The sequence below is a fragment of the Thamnophis sirtalis genome, unplaced genomic scaffold (assembly GCF_051295495.1).
Source record: "Thamnophis sirtalis isolate CommonGarterSnake01/CBP01778 unplaced genomic scaffold, rThaSir2_p1.2 scaffold_8, whole genome shotgun sequence".
NCBI classification, from domain to species: domain Eukaryota; kingdom Metazoa; phylum Chordata; class Lepidosauria; order Squamata; family Natricidae; genus Thamnophis; species Thamnophis sirtalis.
The window spans coordinates 20,671,913-20,691,137 of NW_028261388.1; the positions used below are offsets into that span (position 1 = coordinate 20,671,913).

General features: G+C 37.6%; 2 protein-coding genes across 5 annotated transcripts in view; one reads left to right on the forward strand and one right to left on the reverse strand.

The window, feature by feature from the left end:
• Nucleotides 1–110: 110 nt before the first annotated feature.
• On the forward strand, nucleotides 111–2,773 carry MRPL57 (mitochondrial ribosomal protein L57). Of its 3 annotated transcripts, none has more exons than XM_014060527.2 (2): nucleotides 111–221; nucleotides 2,356–2,773. In XM_014060527.2, exon 2 carries the CDS (start codon nucleotides 2,360–2,362, stop codon nucleotides 2,672–2,674), a length of 315 nt encoding a protein of 104 aa, XP_013916002.2. In that variant the 5' UTR covers nucleotides 111–221; nucleotides 2,356–2,359; the 3' UTR covers nucleotides 2,675–2,773. The 3 variants fall into 3 exon arrangements, with proteins under 3 accessions (XP_013916002.2, XP_087577342.1, XP_087577343.1); XM_087721216.1 differs by lacking the exon at nucleotides 111–221 and adding an exon at nucleotides 265–295; XM_087721217.1 differs by lacking the exon at nucleotides 111–221 and adding an exon at nucleotides 349–407.
• Nucleotides 2,774–3,985: 1,212 nt separating this feature from the next.
• ZDHHC20 (zDHHC palmitoyltransferase 20) overlaps nucleotides 3,986–19,225 on the reverse strand; it is a 57,514-nt gene continuing 42,274 nt past the window's right edge. For both annotated transcript variants that reach the window (XM_014060531.2, XM_014060530.2), the window contains 6 exons: nucleotides 17,653–17,785; nucleotides 16,378–16,504; nucleotides 14,618–14,707; nucleotides 12,484–12,599; nucleotides 9,358–9,435; nucleotides 3,986–8,340 (listed from right to left, as the gene is read on the reverse strand). In XM_014060531.2, the coding sequence (XP_013916006.1) occupies nucleotides 9,398–9,435; nucleotides 12,484–12,599; nucleotides 14,618–14,707; nucleotides 16,378–16,504; nucleotides 17,653–17,785 (504 nt within the window). In that variant the 3' untranslated portion in view covers nucleotides 3,986–8,340; nucleotides 9,358–9,397. The remainder of the gene's footprint in view (nucleotides 8,341–9,357; nucleotides 9,436–12,483; nucleotides 12,600–14,617; nucleotides 14,708–16,377; nucleotides 16,505–17,652; nucleotides 17,786–19,225) is intronic.

A 19,225-nucleotide genomic window follows, 5' to 3' on the forward strand; every position in this document is an offset into this window, starting at 1 on the left:
GATTGGCCCACTCCGGCTCTGCCCCGCCTCCTTAATGCCACAGCGTGACGTACGCAAGCGTCATTTAGCCAATTCGCATTTGCCTCCCCCCCCCCGGCTTTTGATTCGGCCTTTGATTCAGCACTCTCACGAGAGACGAGACTTGAGGTGCGTTGAGCGCAGCGGCGTTCGGTTTGGCTCGACCCGGATCGCTCGTGGTGAGGATTTAACGACGAGGCCCGGTGAGTTGGGAAAGGCCGGATTAGGGGCCATGAGGCGGCGAGGGAACGTTGCCTCATAAACGAGGGCGACGCTTGTAGGTCATAAGAATCATTGTGGGTGGAGGCCGCAGCCGGCCGTTGCGCTGCGAGAGGAGCGGCTGTTTTCTGCAGAAGCTGCTTCAACACCAGCGCAGTGCAATTGGGGAGGTGACTAGAGCAGTTCTTCTCAACCTTGGCTACTTAAAGATAGGTGGACTTCAACTCCCAGAATTCCCGAGCTGGAATTTGCCAAGGTCGGGGGGAAAAGGAGAAACTGGGGTCTCCAATCTTGGCCACTTTAAGCCTGGAGGACTTCAACTCCCAGAATTCCCCAGCCATTTGCTGGCTGGAGAATTCTGGGAGTTGAAGTGGCCAGGTTTGGAGACCCCTGGGTTAGAGAATAAAAAAGGAAATTGGAAATAAAAGGAGGGGGGGGGGTTAAAAGAAGAACAGAAAATATATCAAGATAGAAATTAGAATAAAATGATAATTGTTAGCATGAGGAGAATATATTTAATGTGACTATGGTATTTTTGTTGGAAAATATGTTGATTTGGGAAAGGAAGAATTGTTCAATGTATTAATAATTCGTGGAAGGATGTTGCACAGAAATATTGGTACTCAGATCACACACTGCTTAAAGAAAGAGGGAGTGTTTGTATTTAAAATTTGGAAAAATAAATAAAAAACTTGAAAATGGAAAAAAATTGAGTACAACATGAATTATATTTATATCCTGGTTTTATGTGAATTTCCCCACTGCAGATTCTGTAACAGAATAACAGAGTTGGAAGGGACCTTGAAGGTCTTCTAGTCCAACCCCTGCTCCAGCAGAAGACCCCATGCCTTATATATCAAGTGGCTGCCAGTCTTTTCTTAAAAACCTCCAGTGATGGAGCACCCAAAACTTCTGAAGGCACACACTGGTTAATTCTTCCCACTGTCAGGAAATTTCTCCCTATTTCTAGGATGATTTTCTTCTTGCTTCATCATTGCTTTTTGTTCTGCCTTCAGGTGCTTTGCAAAATAGATTGACCCTCTCCTTTGTGGCAGCCCCCCAAATATTGGAACACTGCGATCATGTCTCCCCTAGTCCTTCTTTTCTCTAGACTGGCTATACCCCAGTTCTTTGTATGTTTCGCCTCCAGGCCCCTAATCATCTTTGTTGCTCTTCTCTGGACTCTTTCCAAAGTCTCAACTTTTTAATAATGTGACCAAAACTGGATGCAGTATTCTAGGTGTGATCTTATGAAGTTTTTATTAGCCAATACTAATATTTCACATGATCATTGATTCTATCCCTCTGTTAATGCAGCCTAGGATTGTATTCGCTTTTTTAGCTTGGACTCCCAAGATCCCTCTCACAGTTACTGCTATTGAGCCAGGTTTCACCTAATCTGTATAGCAGGGCTGTCAAACCTGTGGCCCACTCACCAGATGTGTCATGCGCTGGCCAGGCTCATGCCTGGTTTAGCGAAGGAAAAAAGTCCCAATGTATCATGTCACACCACTGTGAGTTTGACATCCATGCTGTATACTGTTCCAGTGGTAACTTTTATTGCAATGCAAATTGCAAAATATTATTCCAAATAATTAAAATACCTGTTTCTTTCATAGCAGTACACCAATTGGCATCAGTATGCTAATTTCTTTAAGGTGCCATTCCTGTTTATTTCATGAAAGCACTTGATCTAATTTTTCTTTCAAGGAGCCCTTTAGTTTGGATATTGCTAGAGATATAATGGTTCATTAAAAAAATCTTGAAAAAATGAGCTTTTCCCCCTTGCCTTTTTTACTCTCTTGAAAAAAATGAAAATATTTCATTTGTTTTTATGTTGTTCCAGAATCTGGCAAAAACCTTGATTTTCCAAAAGACCGTTGGAGATTAGCTGTCGAGCCACAAATGCCTATATTATTCTAATACATTATTAAGGATTTGTATTATGATATTCTTAATTTCTATAAATGACCTGGAACATCTCCAAATTGAGGGCACAAATTATTTAAATGAAACATAAAAATTAATTCTGTTCTTTGCTAACGTAAATAATACATTGACTTAGAATGTTTATACACTTAATATTTCAAATAGTTAACATTTCTTATTTCTTTTTAGAGGCATGTTTCTGACTCGAGTACTGTTTGGAAAGAGAATTCCTGGAAAACAATGGATTGGTAAAAACAGACGGCCAAGATTCGTTACTCATTTAATGAAGGCAAATATGATTAAGAGACTTGAAATTGAAGCTGAAAATATATATTGGCTAAGTTGTCCATATATGACAAAAGAGCAGGAGTATCGCCACGATGAAGAAAATGTACTTATGTTAAAGCGGCAAAGAATAGCTGAAGAGAGAGCAAAGTTTCTTGAACACAAGTATGTTGCAGAAAGTCTGAAACACCTTAATGTGACCAAGAGATGGGCAGGTTCCTGATCTGTGTCCTTTGCCTTTCTAATGGGTTTTATGGATTCAGTGGACTTGCTTTTAGTGGCAATGAAAGTCATAAAATAAATATATTCTTGTTTTCAACCAGCTATTGGCTTCATAAATACATAAGGTTTTCTATTAAGTTATGTATGTTTTTTTCCCTTTCAGAGTTTAATGCTATTATTATAAAAAGGATTTGAGGTCTTTGTCCCCTTTTTAATTTCTAAATGCTGGCTTTGCCTCCTTGTATTTCCATTCCACTATCCCCTGGAAAATAAAATCTCCTAAACCACGTATCTACCTATGCATTCAGAGGCAGAAACCACAAAGAACATTCTCATTTTATCCATTTTGCAGTATATGGCAGTGGTTCTCAACCTGTGATTTGCAGTGTTATCACAGGGGGTCCGTGAAGGCTTCAAGAAATGTTATGAGTAGGAAAGAAGATGGGTAGAGAGGGATGGGAGAGAGGGTGGGCGGGAAGGCGAGAAGGAAGGAGGGGAGCGGATTTGGAGAGAGGAGTGGTAGAGGGGGAGGGGAAATAGGGTAGAGGAGGATGATGGAGGGAAGATAGAAAGTTGGAGGGTGGTGGAAGAAAGGTGTATGGAGAATGGAAGAGGTATTTTGGGCTTTCATTTTCTGGGGCATTATTGACAAGAGGAATTGTTACAATTATTGTTTAATACTGTATGGTGTATACATGTGAGTGTATGAAAATGAAAAAAATAAAAACATAGGAAGAAAAAAAAAGAAAATAAAAAGAAGAGCCAAACTGGAAAAAAAAGAAGAGAAAAACGATTAAAAAAAAAAAGAAATGTTATGATTTAAATCTTCAGGGTTTGTGGCCACAAAACATATTTAAAGAGGACGTGGGGTAAAGAAAAGGTTAGGAACCACCGCTATAAAATCAATCTTCCAGATTGGAAATGCATTTTGATTTAGGAGTCACCCGATTGAAAGAGTTATTAATGAATGGCTAAAGCAAGGCTAGATAGTCGCCAGCGGTATAGGCTCAGTAAACCTTTTATTTGGAAGACACTAATTTAGGGTATGTTAAAGCTGCCCTTGAAATGTTAGTAACAGAAAAGACACCAAATAATTTAAGATTTTAATCATCAGTTAATGAGTGTTGTCTTAACTGAATTAAGAAGTGGAAGAGATTTGCTTTTAAAACTCCCCAGGCAGTGCATAAAAATGCCTGAGGCATTTTGTATTTCAATAGAGGCTAAATGCATTTTAATGCCTTTCCTCTTTTTTATGTCCCTACTCATTTATGACAATGCAAAATAAATAACTGAAATCAAAATATAGCAGAAAGCCTGTTCCCAAGTTATTTATTTTCTTATGCATTCATTATGTCATAACACATTAATGTATCATCAATTTGGCAAAGAAGGGCTTAAAGATTATGCTTTTTGAAAACAGTTATAATTAAGACACGATCTGTACTTTGATATACAAAAGTCAAACATGATTGAAAATTAATTACACTGGTGGAAAATATACATGAAGATATTACAAGGTGCAGTTAAAAATAGGAAAATTTCAGGCAAAGTGATCTCTCTTACATAGTTCATTTATAAAAGCCCATTTAAAAACTCTTTATTAAATTATTAGTGGCAATATGCTTTTTCTGTGCATAGGAATACTATCTGCAACATAAAGAACAGATGCATCATTCACATGTATCCTCTTAAGTATCCTCATACCATTTTAGATTTGAATACTTGCAAGCCTACTACTATAACAGAGAGATCTATATTTAAGTAAAATATCTGCATACATCTTTGTCATAACAACAGTGCAATGTGTCTGATGTACCCACTGGTATATAACACAGGTTGTGGCAATTTTGGCCAAACTATGCCATTCTATTAATTTATACTAGGGAAAAACAAGACATAGTGGAAAGTACTTCCGTAATACCCTATAATGTGTAGTCTTGAGCCATATAGTTGTCATGTTCACAAAATAAGTAGAGCTTCCAGGTAAATATATTTAGGATTAAGGTAAAAGACCACAATCCATAAAATGCTTTCTGAAGCTTTCCTAGTGTAATTTTAAGAATCCTGGGAGATACTAGGATTGCAATAGAATATAAGCTGTTTGATAGTTTATCAGTTCTTTGGTACCAGGAAACAAAAACGTTATCTCAAAATATGATCAAACTATGAGCCATTTAATTGCTGTTCACTCTTCCAAAAGATCTTTAGTAATTTATTTTGTAAACATGGAGTCTCATTCTATTAAAATTTTCAAGTATAATCTGGAAAATACACTGGATTTTTAAGACTAACTGAAAACCTGCTTTTATAATACAGGTGTATAAGATACATTTTTGGTAGCTATGTTCTAAATGAAATTGTACACAGTATTGTAAATAGTGTCATTTAATTGCTTGGACCTTGTCACTACATTAATAGAAAATTACAAAAATAACAATTGCTAGACATTTCTCCAACCCAGGATGCCAGAGATCTGTTTAATCAAGTGTTGTTTTAAGCCTTTTCTATTAATTACAATTCCTCGGAATAAGAAATCATAATTACTAGAAAATACTTGCCTTATTTAAAACTGCAGCATAAAATCTAATTTATAATAGCAGCCAGTAAATCAAGTCTTAAGTTTGTAGAACTAAACATAAATAATACCTGGGAAGGGACTTCCTAAGGCAACCAAGAATCTATGCTTACAATATGCAAGCTATAATTCCCCAAAATGAATGTACATAAAATGTTTCTAATTATACCATTACACGTTCATTAGCAAAATGCTTTGATAAAGCACTTAAATAAAATCTACACATTTTCCAATACAATCAGCATGATATATCATACTCTTTGGTATAATTTCTTGAAATTAATAAGATTTCCTATCTGTTAGTTACAGTTCAGTACTATAAACACTTTTCTTTCTGACCCAACACATAGATCAGGGCTGTCAAACTCTTGGCCCGCAGGCTGAATGCATCATGCGCTGGCCACAGCCATGCCCGGTTTAATGAAGGTCGTATCAGGGAAAAAAGTCCCAATAAGTCACATTATGCTGCGGTGATGACATGAGTTTGACACCCCTAATATAGATGGTTTCACTAGTCACTGTTGGAATTTTTTCAATGGCTTTATGATTGCAAAATAATTTAAAATACTAAATATTGCCAGCAGTGTTTTAAATTTACCCTAATTATTACTAGAGATACTGTGTAGATGCCAAACAAATAAGTGCAAAGAGTTATTATTTCTATATATACTTAACTCCGAGAACCCTGTTATCCATTTTACTGATGCATTTGAATTTTTGTCTTTTAAGACAATTTTTGCTATAGTCAAGTTTTTGGTGTAATGGCACATGGGAATGACTTTGGGAGTTGGGAAGAGCCAGAGCCAGGGAAATGGTTGGACAACAGGCAACTTAGCCTAAGGAAAGTATGTGGGTATGGCAATCATCTCTGAAGGAACTTTCCTAGTTTCCTGGACCAAAAAGGCAACAGCAGAGACATATAATTTCAGAGCTGCAAGACAGCCTTACAAGATGGTCCAGAAAGGAAACACACTCAAGATGAGCTAAATATAAACCTCACAAGGATGACATCAGTATTGCAAAACATTTCTCCCTTGTCATCTTTAAGGTCCAAGAAACCATAGAAGGTCCCTTCTGAGACATCCACCTCCAGATGGCTTCCAGGGCCTAAGTTGCTGTTACCCAACTCTTCCCCTGGCTATGGCTCTTCCCTGTCTTCCAAGATCCTTCTCAGATATCATTACAATTAGCTTGCAGTAACTGATCTTTCCTATGTACCAAATAATTTAAGGGATAGTATATTTGCTGTAACTTCTAGTTGTGGATTTGCGGAATTTGTCCTGTGTTCTAGCAGTCTGACTTCCTTTTATCTTATCTAGAGAGCACTAATTCATAGCACTGAACCACATTATCTGACCAAGAGGGTAATGAGACCTTGGGCCTAACTTGCACTGTAAAGATAGGATGCAGCATTGGCTCACAAGAACTGCACTATGTCTTTTATTTCTTCTCATTTTAAAAATTAATTTGGAAAAGCCACATTGATACGTATAATTTGCATTTATTCTACCCCCTGTTGTTTATAATACTCAATATCAGGTTTTTTTTAAAAAAAGAATATCACTTGTACAAGTTTTGTTTTATGGATTGAATTGAGGAATGTAGAACTGTTGAGATACAACCAATTGCAATAGATTTAAAAATATATTTCTAAATCTGCCAACATTGTTAAGAGTCATAATAATGAGAACATTGGTGAATTGTGGGAAAGGAAATGCATGCATACAGTTCTTGTCAGAGTCCAGCATCCAGTGTCTTCCTACCCTCTAACACAGGGCTGTCAAACTCCCGGTCCGTGGGCTGGATGCATCATGTGCTGGCCACGCCCACACCTGGTTTCGCGAGGGGGGAAAAGTCCTGATATGTCACGTGATGCCACTGTGATAACCTGAGTTTGACACCGCTGCTCTAACAGATTAATGTAATCATTTACCGTTGTACTGAAAGTATACACCAGTATTTATTGATAAGGGATAGGATTAGATCCAAGATCCAAGAGAGATAGAAAAGACGGGGAATCTTGAACAATGAAAGCAGATGGCTGTGAACAAGGTCCCCTTTCTCCAGTTCCTTCCCTAGTTCACTCAATGTTCCTAGTACAGAGGGTTATGAAATCCAATCCCTCAATAACACTTTCATGCCAGATTATTTTCTATTTTAAAAAAGCAAGAACAGGAAGAAAAAGAAAGGAATGATTTCTGTTCATGGCTGAATAACCTGCAGACTTCAGAAAGAATATATTTATTGGGGATATCAGGCAAAAATGCTAACAAATAAAACCCGCAATTATTAAACATTCTAAAATGGGAAGGGTGAACATCACTTACCCATGTTTCCTAGAGATTAAAAATAATGTCCAAAATTGCTCAGTAAAATGATTTTCTCAATCAGCGCTTCAAATGGCTAATGAGCTGAGTAAGAAACCTTGCTTCTCTAATACTGTACAGTGTTGTAACAACACTGTATTGCAACAAATCAAGTCTGAAAGAAAAGGACTTTGATTATCAGAGAAAGTTAGAAAGTCATAGTTTTCGACTGGCTGCTTTACAACACCTGTACCATTACTACTGGTTAACTCATGATGGTTATAGGAAGGGGCGGGGGAAGGAAGTACCAAATATCAGTAGTCCACCAGATGATGATTGAGCCACATATAACTGTATTTTGGAATGTTAATGGTGAAATGCTATAGTAAACTATATGATTACCCTTTCCTACCGCACTTTTCTTCCACAGAACTGTTACGAAAGTAATGATACCAGCATGGCATTGCTTCACACATGAAGTTTGCAGAATCAAGTCACTGCCACAGTGCAGTTGGAATGCATAGTTTCTGCACTTTGGAGTCTTGCAGACTCTCGCAGGGCGTTTGAGAATTTGGCCCTTGTAATAGCTTATGTCCATGTTGCAAAAATGCACGTCACGAATCTTAAGGCATCAGACTTTCTGCACCGGAAGTGCTTATAAGCATCCACTGGATACCATCAACAATGTCATTTTCCGTGTCTTGTTAACATGCTGGAACTGTTCCATTGATTTATTGGTGTCTTCCTTAAAAAAATAATATCCAAGCACAAATGTATTGTAGAAATCTATTTGGAAAACAAACTGTAATAAGTATTGCATTGAATAAAGATAAGTAAAGGCAAGTAAAAGACACTAATTCTGCACCGAAAATAGATTTCTCTGCTATGAATTGCTGTATGTAAGAAAAGCTTTCCAGAAAAGATACTAAAACACATATGAAACCTGATTTATGCTTTGCTAAGGCAGCTTTCTCTTGGTAAACTAACTGTTAATTTACAAATTATTCAGTGGTGGGATTCATTTTTTTTTTACTACTAGTTCGGTGAGCGTGGCTTCGTGGTCGTGGTGTGGCATTGTGGTCATGGCAGACGAAGGCTCTTGCAAAATCCCCCTTCCCTCCCCACCCCAGTAACCTGCTTTCCAGCTCCATCCTTCTGTTCAGGGCAACAAAAAAAATGGTCAGCTGGGAGACTGGGAGGCAGTGGGGCCGGAGCCAGCGTATTTGCCTGTTCTCCGAACTACTCAAAATTTCTGCTACCGGTTCTCTAGAACCTGTCAGAACTGGCTGAATACCACCTCAGAAATTATTATTTTTATACAGAAGAGATTTCTACTCTGTCAATGTTTTGCAAACCATCTTCTCTGGAGTTCTTTTATCTGGTTGTTTTGGATTTAGCCTGCAACTTCATGAAATCTATCTACTGTTTTTGGAAAAAATCCAAAATGATGTTTAGTATCAATACTGGAAATCCCTTTTCTGTATTTCAGACAAAATTTGGATTTAAAGCAGCATTTGCCCTTATTTCATACACTTACATTCATTTCTTTTGCAGAACAGAATTAAAAACTGCTAAATTTGGAAGCAGCTCAAATTAAATGAATGCTTAATATGGTAACCTTGTGGAATGAAGTGGTGAAAATAAACTAATATAAAAAAATATGCAAAGTAAGACAGAAAATATTTTATTATTAAGTGCTACTCAAGATCAGCCTATAGTGTGGCCCATGTTTTCTTTCCTGTTTACATAAAAAGATTTTGAAAGCAAAGTCATGTTGACTTTTCTGAATATACATTTTCTTACCATTTTTCCTTCTCTGAAAGAAATGGATACTGAGATAAGATCAGCTCTCCAATGAAACTATAATATGTTTTTTTACACCTGAAAAAGAAGAAGAACCTGGTTTAGATGTTTTACACATCAGAAACAAAGGAGGGCACAATTATTTCTTAGTTTAGAATAGAACGAGTTGGAAGGGACCTTGGAGGTCTTCTAGTCCAGCCTCCTGCTCAATCAGGAGAACCTATAACATTTTAGATAAGTGACTGCCTAGACTCTTGTTAAAAACATCCAGTGATGGAGCGCCCATAATTTCTGGAGGCAAGGTGTTCCACTGGTTAATTGTCCTCACTGTTAGGAAGTTTCTCCTTAATTCCAAGTTGCTTTTCTCTTTGATTAGTTTCCAGCTATTGTTTCTTGTCCTGCCCTCTGGTGCTTTGGAGAATAATTTCACCCCCTCTTCTTTATGGCAGCCTCTCAAAGGCTAAAATACTGCTATCATGTCGCTCCTAATTCTTCCTTTCTTTAGACTTCTTCATGTTTTAGTCTCCAGCCCTTTGATCATCTTAGTTGCTCTTCTCTGAACTTTTTCCAAAGTCTCTACAACCTTTGTATAGTATGATGACCAAAATTGGTTGCAGTATTCCAGGTGTGGTCTTACTAGAGTTTTATAAAGTGGTACTAGTACTTCACACGAACTAGTTGTCTTTTGTTTGCTGATATTCACTGTCTCCTATGCCAGGTGTTTTAATTATTTTAATAGTGACTGTTTATATTTTAAATAATGATTATTTTAATGTATTTATTGTTTTAATTGTAGCATTTTGCTGAGAATCTTTTTATGAAATGGGCGGCCATATAAATTTGATAAATCCTCTCCAGATATTTATTTTCCATAGGAATTGTGAAATCCTTCCCCAAGATGGCTGCTGCCCGATAGGAAGAGTTTTCTCACTTGCCGATGATCTGCTGTTTTTTGTTGCCAAAGTTGGTTCTTTGGCAGTGTTGGTCCCCAGATTTAAATGGAGGCACTTAGGAATGACCCAAGATGACTTTTGGATGGCTATGGACCCACACCTGGAAGTTAGGATCTTGAAAACTGCAGTTTCCTGTGGGGGCAGCCAGAAAGTCATTAGTATTTTATTGAACTTTTCCTATCAACAAACCATTCTGGAAAGCAAGCGTGGGTTTAAACTTCATTTTGCTTTGTTTTTTTTCATCTTTAAAAGGTAATTGATTAGCCGAATGCTGATTTATTTCAAGCCCTCGCTGGATTTTATCTGTTCTTTTTTCCTTTGATCTATTTGGCTGTTTTTATTAACTTCAGCTTTTCCACATGGAAACATGGCCTTACTTTGGATAGTGAAAGTGGTTTTACATTTTTATTGGACACTAGCTGATAACTTGGCATTGCCCGGGTATTTATTTATAGGGGGAAAATGTCCAGACCAAACGTAATTTCTAATGTTGGATTTTCCCCTTTACCAGAGGGAGGCCCCTTATGGAGTACTGTGAAGCATAGCAACTCCACTGCGTTGTACAGTAGAATCCATTTTACAGAAGTACAGTAGAAGCCATTTTAAGGCACAACAGGCTGTATCTTAATAGAACACACAAACTGAGGTGTGTTAGGAGTGTCTTACCCCTACGGTATTTTTTTACAGAGAGTAAACCATCTGTGTACCCAATTTGGTTGAAATTGCTTGAGGCATTCCAGAGTTATGTTGGAACATACACACACACACACACACACAGAGCCATTTTTATATATATAGAAGAAAGATTCACCACAGGGATTTTTAATTTTATCAATTTGCAAAAAGTTTGGAGTTTATTTTTCTTAATCCTTTTTAATTTTGGATCAAAATATCCAGAAAATATTGTTCTTTTGTCTTTTTCCTGTTCTTCTCCAAAGAACTCTTATCTACCACATTGAACAATACTGTATCGGACCACATACAAGGGAAGGAGGGTGATACTTGAGAAAAGACTGCTTGGCAGCATGCAGTTCTTAGCTGAAAACTTTTTTAAAAAGTTTGATGAACTCATAACAACTGTGGAAAACATTCAGAGGCAAGTGACTGTAAATAAATTAAACCCACAAAAGGAATGTGATTTCAAAGCAGTAGATTTGCTGGGAAGAAGTATGAACTCAGACTTAGAAACAACAGAGTTGACTCCATATGCCTCCCTGAAGTTCAAGCCTGCACTTTTATATAACAGTAGAAAATGGTCTGGGTCAGCGGTGGGATTCACTTACCTTCCCTACCAGTTCGTAAATGTGAGCGCATGTGCCCCGTCTGCATATTCACACTGCCTTCTGCGCATGCACAATGCTCAAGCATTATGTCAGGGCAGGTGGGTGGAGCCTCCCACAGCAGCCGCTACCGGTTCACCTGAACTGGAGAGAAGCAGCTGAATGCCACCTCTGGTCTGGATGGATAGTTGTAAAGTGGTCTTTTTAAAGTGGAATGAAGGAAGTTGGGGAATATATCACAGAATATATTCTGCCCTATATCACTAGGGAACAATTTCATCTGAACTTTTTTGGGAGGACAAACTGACCTTGGAGATTGGATGTATTATATTTAATCAGTCAACAATTGATAGGAGATGGTATTAGGAAACAAACATGGATATTTGATCCAGGACCAATCAGGGTTAATATTTGGAATAATTTGGGATAGTTATGAAGCCATAAATTTTCTACGAGTTTATTACCATATCAGTTCATTAAGAAATGGTTTTTGGAATTTTAATCTTGTCTTTTATTATTACTGTTATTCCTATTAAGTATTTTTTTAATTAATACTGCCTACAGATGATAGGTTAACAACTTGTAAATAAAATGAATATTAAATTCTTTGGGCCTATTTCACAAGGGGTGGAAAACAAATAATGTTGTATTAATCAACATTCAACTAAGGAGGACAATATGTGTAAATGTGTTAGTCTTTTTTAATGCACTTTTTTCTTTTTAAAGTCTTGTTTGTTCTCTTTTCTTTTTTTTCTTTTTAATTTTTTGGGGTGTTTGGTATGCTAACTTTTATTGAATAAAATAAAAATAGATTTAGGGGGAAAAATGAATTGTAAAATTCTGCCCTGTAACAAGCTAATAATTAATAATAATTATGTAATAATTATAGATACCTGATTTAACAGTTTCATCTTCTGAACTGACCTCTACCCACTGGTTATCACTGGCGAGCAGTCGATTTTGAGATTCGCTGAGTGGCCTAGTAGGAAATGGCTGACTAGTAGAAGAGCTGAAAAATAAAATTTCTGTTAGAGAGAACAGTTTCTCACAAAGATTCACTCTTGCAATTCTTCATAAAATATGTTTAGAACTACACCTCTGTTGCTTCTAATTATGTACTCCTATAGTCCAACAGATGTAAGCTGCAAGCCTTGAATGATTTTAGATTTTTCTAAATCTAATCTAATGGTCGTTCAGATTTTCAAATCTTAGATTTGTAGCCCTAACTACTGTGTAATATTCATGTTTAGCCTAAAGAAAAACAACTCTAAATTTATAAGAAAGTCCCAAACAAGATTAGATTTTTTTTTAAAAAAATCATAAATATAATACTCAGACACCTTGAACACTGTTGCTTTATTTTTCTAAGCAGAATATTTAAAGTAATCTTGGAAACTGTTCCTCCAACAAATAGCTAAAGTTGTCCAGAGGCTGCCTATCAGGGATATTTTAATTTGGGTATTAATTGGACTCAATGACTTATTTGCTACTTTCAAACTTTGAAAGACACAGCTAGAAACCTTTTGTTTCTAATTTCTCCATTTGTACATCAAAAACAGATGGCAAGAATCCAATCTAGGGCTCAGCAAACTTCACAGAACAGAAATACAAAGTCACGGAAAAGTAGTCCAAAAGTTTTTCTGCACATTTTCAGTTAAAACAATTTAACTGAATAAGAGTTTCCAATACACATCCCCTATTTATTTGATCTGCCAGAATCAGCAAGAAATTAATGTACAATTATAATAAAAATAAAGTTTAAAAAACAAAAACAAAAAGAATGCAAACCAAAGAACCAAATTGATGTATCCCAGATAGTGCTAACCTAGTGTGTAACACAGAAATGTGACTGGCTAGATTAATTCTATTTTCTATTCTAGCTTACCATAATAGGACTTTGCAAGTTTGAAAGTACAACTTTCATTTGCATTTACAACCCAAGAAACAAGGAGTGTCCCTTCTAAGACATTTACCACACCCACATTCCTTTTGTGGACTTAGCTACCTCTTATCTGACCTTTCCTCTTGGTGTGGCTCTTCACTCGGCCTCCCAAAGCCATTAAACCAGGGGTGGGAGTCAGACGGTTCAGACCTGTTTAGGCGAACCGGATGCTAATTTTACATCTGGTTCGCTGAACTGGTAGTTGAAAGGACTGGCTGGCCCCGCCCACCCCACCCCACCCCTCCTAGGAGTCTCAATGCGGCTCATTTTGGATTCCAGGCAAGTTCTAGGCCTATGCAGAGGCTCTGGGAGGGCAAAAACCGAGTCTCCTGGAAGTTCTGGAAGTCTGGAAATAGGCCTGTTTCCAGCCTCCGGAGCCTGGGGGAGGAAGTTTTTGCCTTCCTGGAGGCTCGAGGAAAGCCTCTGGAGTCTGGGGAGGGCAAAAAACAGGTCTCCCTGAAGGCCGGAAATGAGCCCATTTCCAGCCTCTGGAGGGCTTCTGGAGCTTGGGGGAAGCTGTTTATACTCTCCTGGAGGCTTGAGGAAAGCCTCCGGAGCATAGGGAGGGTGAAAATACCCCCTCTGGTGGTGCAGGAGACCAAGTAGGCCATGCCCACCATAGTCACGCCCATGGCCTATCCAGTATTCTTATCAACTCTAGTTTTGTTTCTATGACCAATCTTACCGGTTTGTTATTAAAAAAACCCTGGAAGAGTGGTTTCCTTCCACAGAAACCCACACCAAAATCTTTATTAGCTCTGTGTCTGAAGAGAGTGGGATTCCCACATCAGAATTTTTCTCTCTGCTCTAGAATAAGAAACTTCACAATCAGTCCAATATACCGTTTCAGACACAGGGATGCTGATGGGCAAGCAAATTGAAAGTTCCATGCCAGGCTTCTTCTTCATATGTGTTACATTATCCATTCATTCTCTCATCCATGCTCATTGCAATTAGGCTTAAAACTACCTGGGAAATGAATTCTTGTCTCTGATTATCTGCTGATGAGATGAAAGTGGCCCCCTGTGTGTGAGAATGTGCAGTAGCAGACTTCTGTGTACCTATGTAGAAAGCATTGTATGCACCTTTTAACAGTTTCATGTTGGCTTGAGACAGCGAGCTGCTCGGGATCCATAATCACCAGACGTGTTGGAAAGCTGCAACCATCTCCTAAGCTGCACAGTACAATAAACAAGGCAGAAAAAGTATTTCATTAGTTTGCTGAATACACACAACAGAAACATCTATACAATTTATGCTTTTCAACATCACATTACGTGGAAAAGGGGTACATAGGCCATGAACATAACATATTCAGCACCAAGTATCGTACCTGTGGTAAGAAAGAGCTTATTGTAGCTTCAAGTAGCTTTCAGAGAACATTAACAGTTATTTGACATTAATAATTTGTCTGCAAACGTCAAAAGATGTCATCTAAAAAAATGAAGCGTTCATAAGCTGCTTTTCAGATCAGGAATGTCTGAACAGTATGTCCTTGCAATCTTTATCAGTATATTCCTGGTGCAGTCTATGTAATTCCAGAGTAAACTGTACTCTTGCTTAACTTTTTGGACCAAACAATTCTGAACCATTTACAATTTTTAATAAAGGCCTTTCGATATTGCTAAATAAATCATTCATGGAGGCAATATGGACATTAGGAGTTGAAAATTACTTGATGGCGCATTGTCAATAAAAAAAAATGTAACTGGCTAATTGGACTGCTGACTTCATCAAGTATTATAGGATTATTTGTAATGGCAATTACAAAAAGGCAGTATATTTAATAAACACCTTTTGAATTCACTGGTCCACATGCATTAGCAGCAACTAAAGTGCCTACATTATTGTCGGTTCATTGTATGATTAAAAGATGAGACTAATTCAGCAAAAAAAATGTGTTTAATGCACAACTCAGAATATTTAAGAAGTGGATGTTGACTTCACTAAGCACTAAGTATAATACAGGCAGTCCTCAGGTTATGACTACAATTGGGACAAGAATGTTTGTTGTTTTAGTGATACAGTTGTAAAGTGTGATGCCATATGATCACACTGCCTATCAACAGCAATCTGTGTGGGTTGAAAGAGATGATATATAGGGGACTGTGGGTGGGCGCTTTGAGGTGCAGGGAGGTGTGTGATGATGAGCAAAAGGTACCCCAGAATGTGGTTGTGCAGCTGCAGAGGGGGTGGGGCCCCCCAAAGGCAGGTGCTACTGAATGCAGGAGGGTAGATGAGTCAACATTATAGTGCAGGGCTGTGAAACCCGCAGCCCGCGGGACGGATGTGTCACATGCTGGCCACGCCCACGCCCAGTTTAGCATAAGGGAAAAAAGTCCTGATAAGTCATGTGACACCGCCGTGATGACGCAAGTTTGACACCCCTGCTATAGGGTATATTAGAAGCAGGAGGATCTTCCAACTTCCTGCCTATTTCTCCAGTGACTATTTTTGTGAGAAGCTGACAGTAAATGTAGGAAATTGAAATCACCTGACACATTGTAATCAGAAGCCAGGTATTGAATATCTGGATTGTGATCATGTGACCACAGGGATGCTACTCCGGCTGCATGGTTGCAGTAAATCCCCTTCATTCAGTGCTGTCATAATTTTGAATGGTCACTGAACAAGTGGTCATAATTCAAGGATTACCTGTATGGCTAAGAGTAATCAAAGTACCATTTTGGTTCAATATTAGTGTGTTAATTTAGAATGCTATATCAATTTTTAATTATAGTCACAGACCAGAATATAGTATATAGTCGTATTAGATGAATATCATTTAAAGATTTATATACTTCTGAACTCTATACCCAAAATTTAGAATTTATAATGACAGTACCTTGTAAAAATAGGGAGCAACCAGTATTTCTTTTCATCTCCAAAAACCTCTTTTAGGTTTTTTTGACAGCCAAGAGAGAAGCCATTTTTGTCAGGCCCATTTCGAAACATTGGTGCCCGAAAAGCTTCTATATCACACATAAAGAAAGGAAAACAAATTAATCAATTTAGGACAGTGAGAAAGTCTTCCATGGCGGAATATTAAGAATAACAGAATAAAGCATCTCTTAGATTGAGTCATCTCTCATGAAAATATTGTCACCTGCAAGGCTATAAAACATGTTACAGCTGTTAAACTACATTTGAGAATACAAATCTACAGCATCAGTTTTATTTCGTTTGATCAGACCATTATAAAAATTTAAAAAAAGAGAAAAAAAACCAATACTTTAGAACACTATCATTTGTCTAGCTAAACAGGATTGTGCAATATTTATTTTGGTCAGCAATTAAAAAACACAATTTTCCTTCCAAGCCCTTTGAAATTATTAATATTAATTTCTGGATACAGAATAAGCTACTTTTCTGTAATTTCCATTTTGTGTAAACTAGAAGCATGCAGATATACAGAAATACTTATTCACTCCCCTTTAAACAGGCAATGGGTGTATAGTCCATAACAAAGTGATTGTGGCCTGGCATCAATAGGGAGATTTTTTTTTTCAATCTCCCCAAAAGTTTCTGTAGCCAGAAATAACTCCTGTCATCATCATTGCCATTTCATTTATTCATTTTCTTAGCTATATTAAGTTTAGTTTGATAAGAAAAGAAACAGAAATCTGATCTTTGCTGATACAAGATTGTAAGTCTAAAGACACTTTAGAGGTGTTTACAAAAGGACGCAAGGAGTGAAGCAACCTAGAACTAAGGAAAGATTTCCTGAGATTTAGAACAATTAAACAGTGGAACAACTTGCCTCCAGAAGTTGTAAATGCTCCAACACTGGAAGGTTTTTAAGAAGAGATTGGATAACCATTTGTCTGAAATGGTAAAGGGTTTCCTGCCTAAGCATGGGGTTAGACTAGAAGATCTACAAGGTCTCTTCCAACTCTATTATTCTATTCTGTTCTGTTCTCTTGGGCCTAATTATATGCAAATATGATCAGATATTAAATTTACAGGGTAATCTAGGGTCAGATACAACTTTGAGCAGACACAGTTTACAGAATTATGGTGAGAATGAGTTGGAGAACCTGGAGCTGCTAGGTCAACGGATGGGGTAGGAACTAAAGAATAACAGAAATAATAAGAATAATAATCCCTGTAATTTACTAACCAATTGTTGATCTGTTTTTACCAACTAGCCAGCAGTGGTAACTAAACAATGACAGTATGCTGATGAAGAACATGGCAGCCACAAAGAATAGAAAAAGTACATGGAATTTTGCACGGGTGTCTGGAAGTTCATTCTGAGAAGAAAAAGAAAAGAACTGTATTAATGCATTTTCATCCATTTTTTGTTCAAATGAAATTTTCTTACAACTATTTTATTCCGAATTAAAATAAATAACATGAATTCATGTACAGCAACTAACATTTATATGTGACCTTGACCACACACAGTGTATTTCTTTATGGTCATAATTTCACAACTAACAGACAAAAGTCACTGAACTGGAAAGGTTAACCACAGTCAGTCAAGTCAGGAGGAAAAGAAATATTGTTCAAATTCATCTTGTTAAATTGGACATTAAGGAAAGATAGAAGAGCTGGAATAACTAATGATTTGCAAGGGAATAGTTGTTGCACTGGTTGAAGTAAGAAAGATTTAAGCAATGTTTTCGTTAGAGAAGAAAAGAATAGTAATATAAATGATGCATTAAAAGAATTTAAGGAAACTTCTTGAAAATACAAGATTTTAAGGGAGGAATTCATCAGAAGACTTTTCAGGATTTTCTCCACTAAGGGAAAAAGCAATTCTATCTATAGAAGAGAAGGCTGACTTTCAAATTGTATTTCCACCAATAGATATGGAAACCTCTGTAGTTGATATTTAGCAGGGGCAGTGATCTGAGAAAAAAATAATCTTGGAATCTGCAGAACTCATGGTATTTCCAATCCCAACACACTCCAAACCATGTCTATTTCAGCTGATGTTGATTAATGCCTTCTCTTGAAATCAATTTAAAGATTACTTTGGTGTTAAGAAAATGGCTGTGTATTAGGTGCAGACAAGCAACACTGCAGCCTTCTCCCCATATAATCTTGAGAGAGAATCAGAGAAGGATTAATCCATAGGCTAATTAAATTAACTCAAAGAAGGAAGTACTCCACTTTGTTTTTCTTTTAACTGGAACATATGTGTGTCAGTGGTGGGATTTACTTACCTTCCCTACCGGTTCGCAAATGTGAGTGCATGCTGCGCATGTGCAGTGCTTGCGCATTACGTCAGGGTGGGCGGGCGGAGCCTCCCGCAGCTGCCGCTACTGATTCGTATGAACTGGAGAGAACCGGCTGAATACTACCTCTGATGTGTGTGTGTGAGATAATAGCAATAGCACTTATATTCTGCTTCACAGTGCTTTTACAGCCCTCTGCATGGGGTTTACAGAGTCAGCCTATTGCCCCCAACAATCTGGGTCCTCATTTTACCCACCTCGGAAGGATGGAAGGCTGAGTCAATTTTGAGCCTGGTAAGATTTGAACTGCCAAATTGCAGTCTGCCACTGGTCAGCAGAAGTAGCCTGCAGTATTGCACTCTAACCACTGTACCATGATGTTGATAATTTCGTGACCCGTCAAAAGCGCGGACGGCAAAAGCGCGATCGACAAAATCGCGCCTTTGACGTCATCACAGCGCGACGAAAAAGATCGAAAAATTCAAATAAAAATTAATAAAAATTAAATTA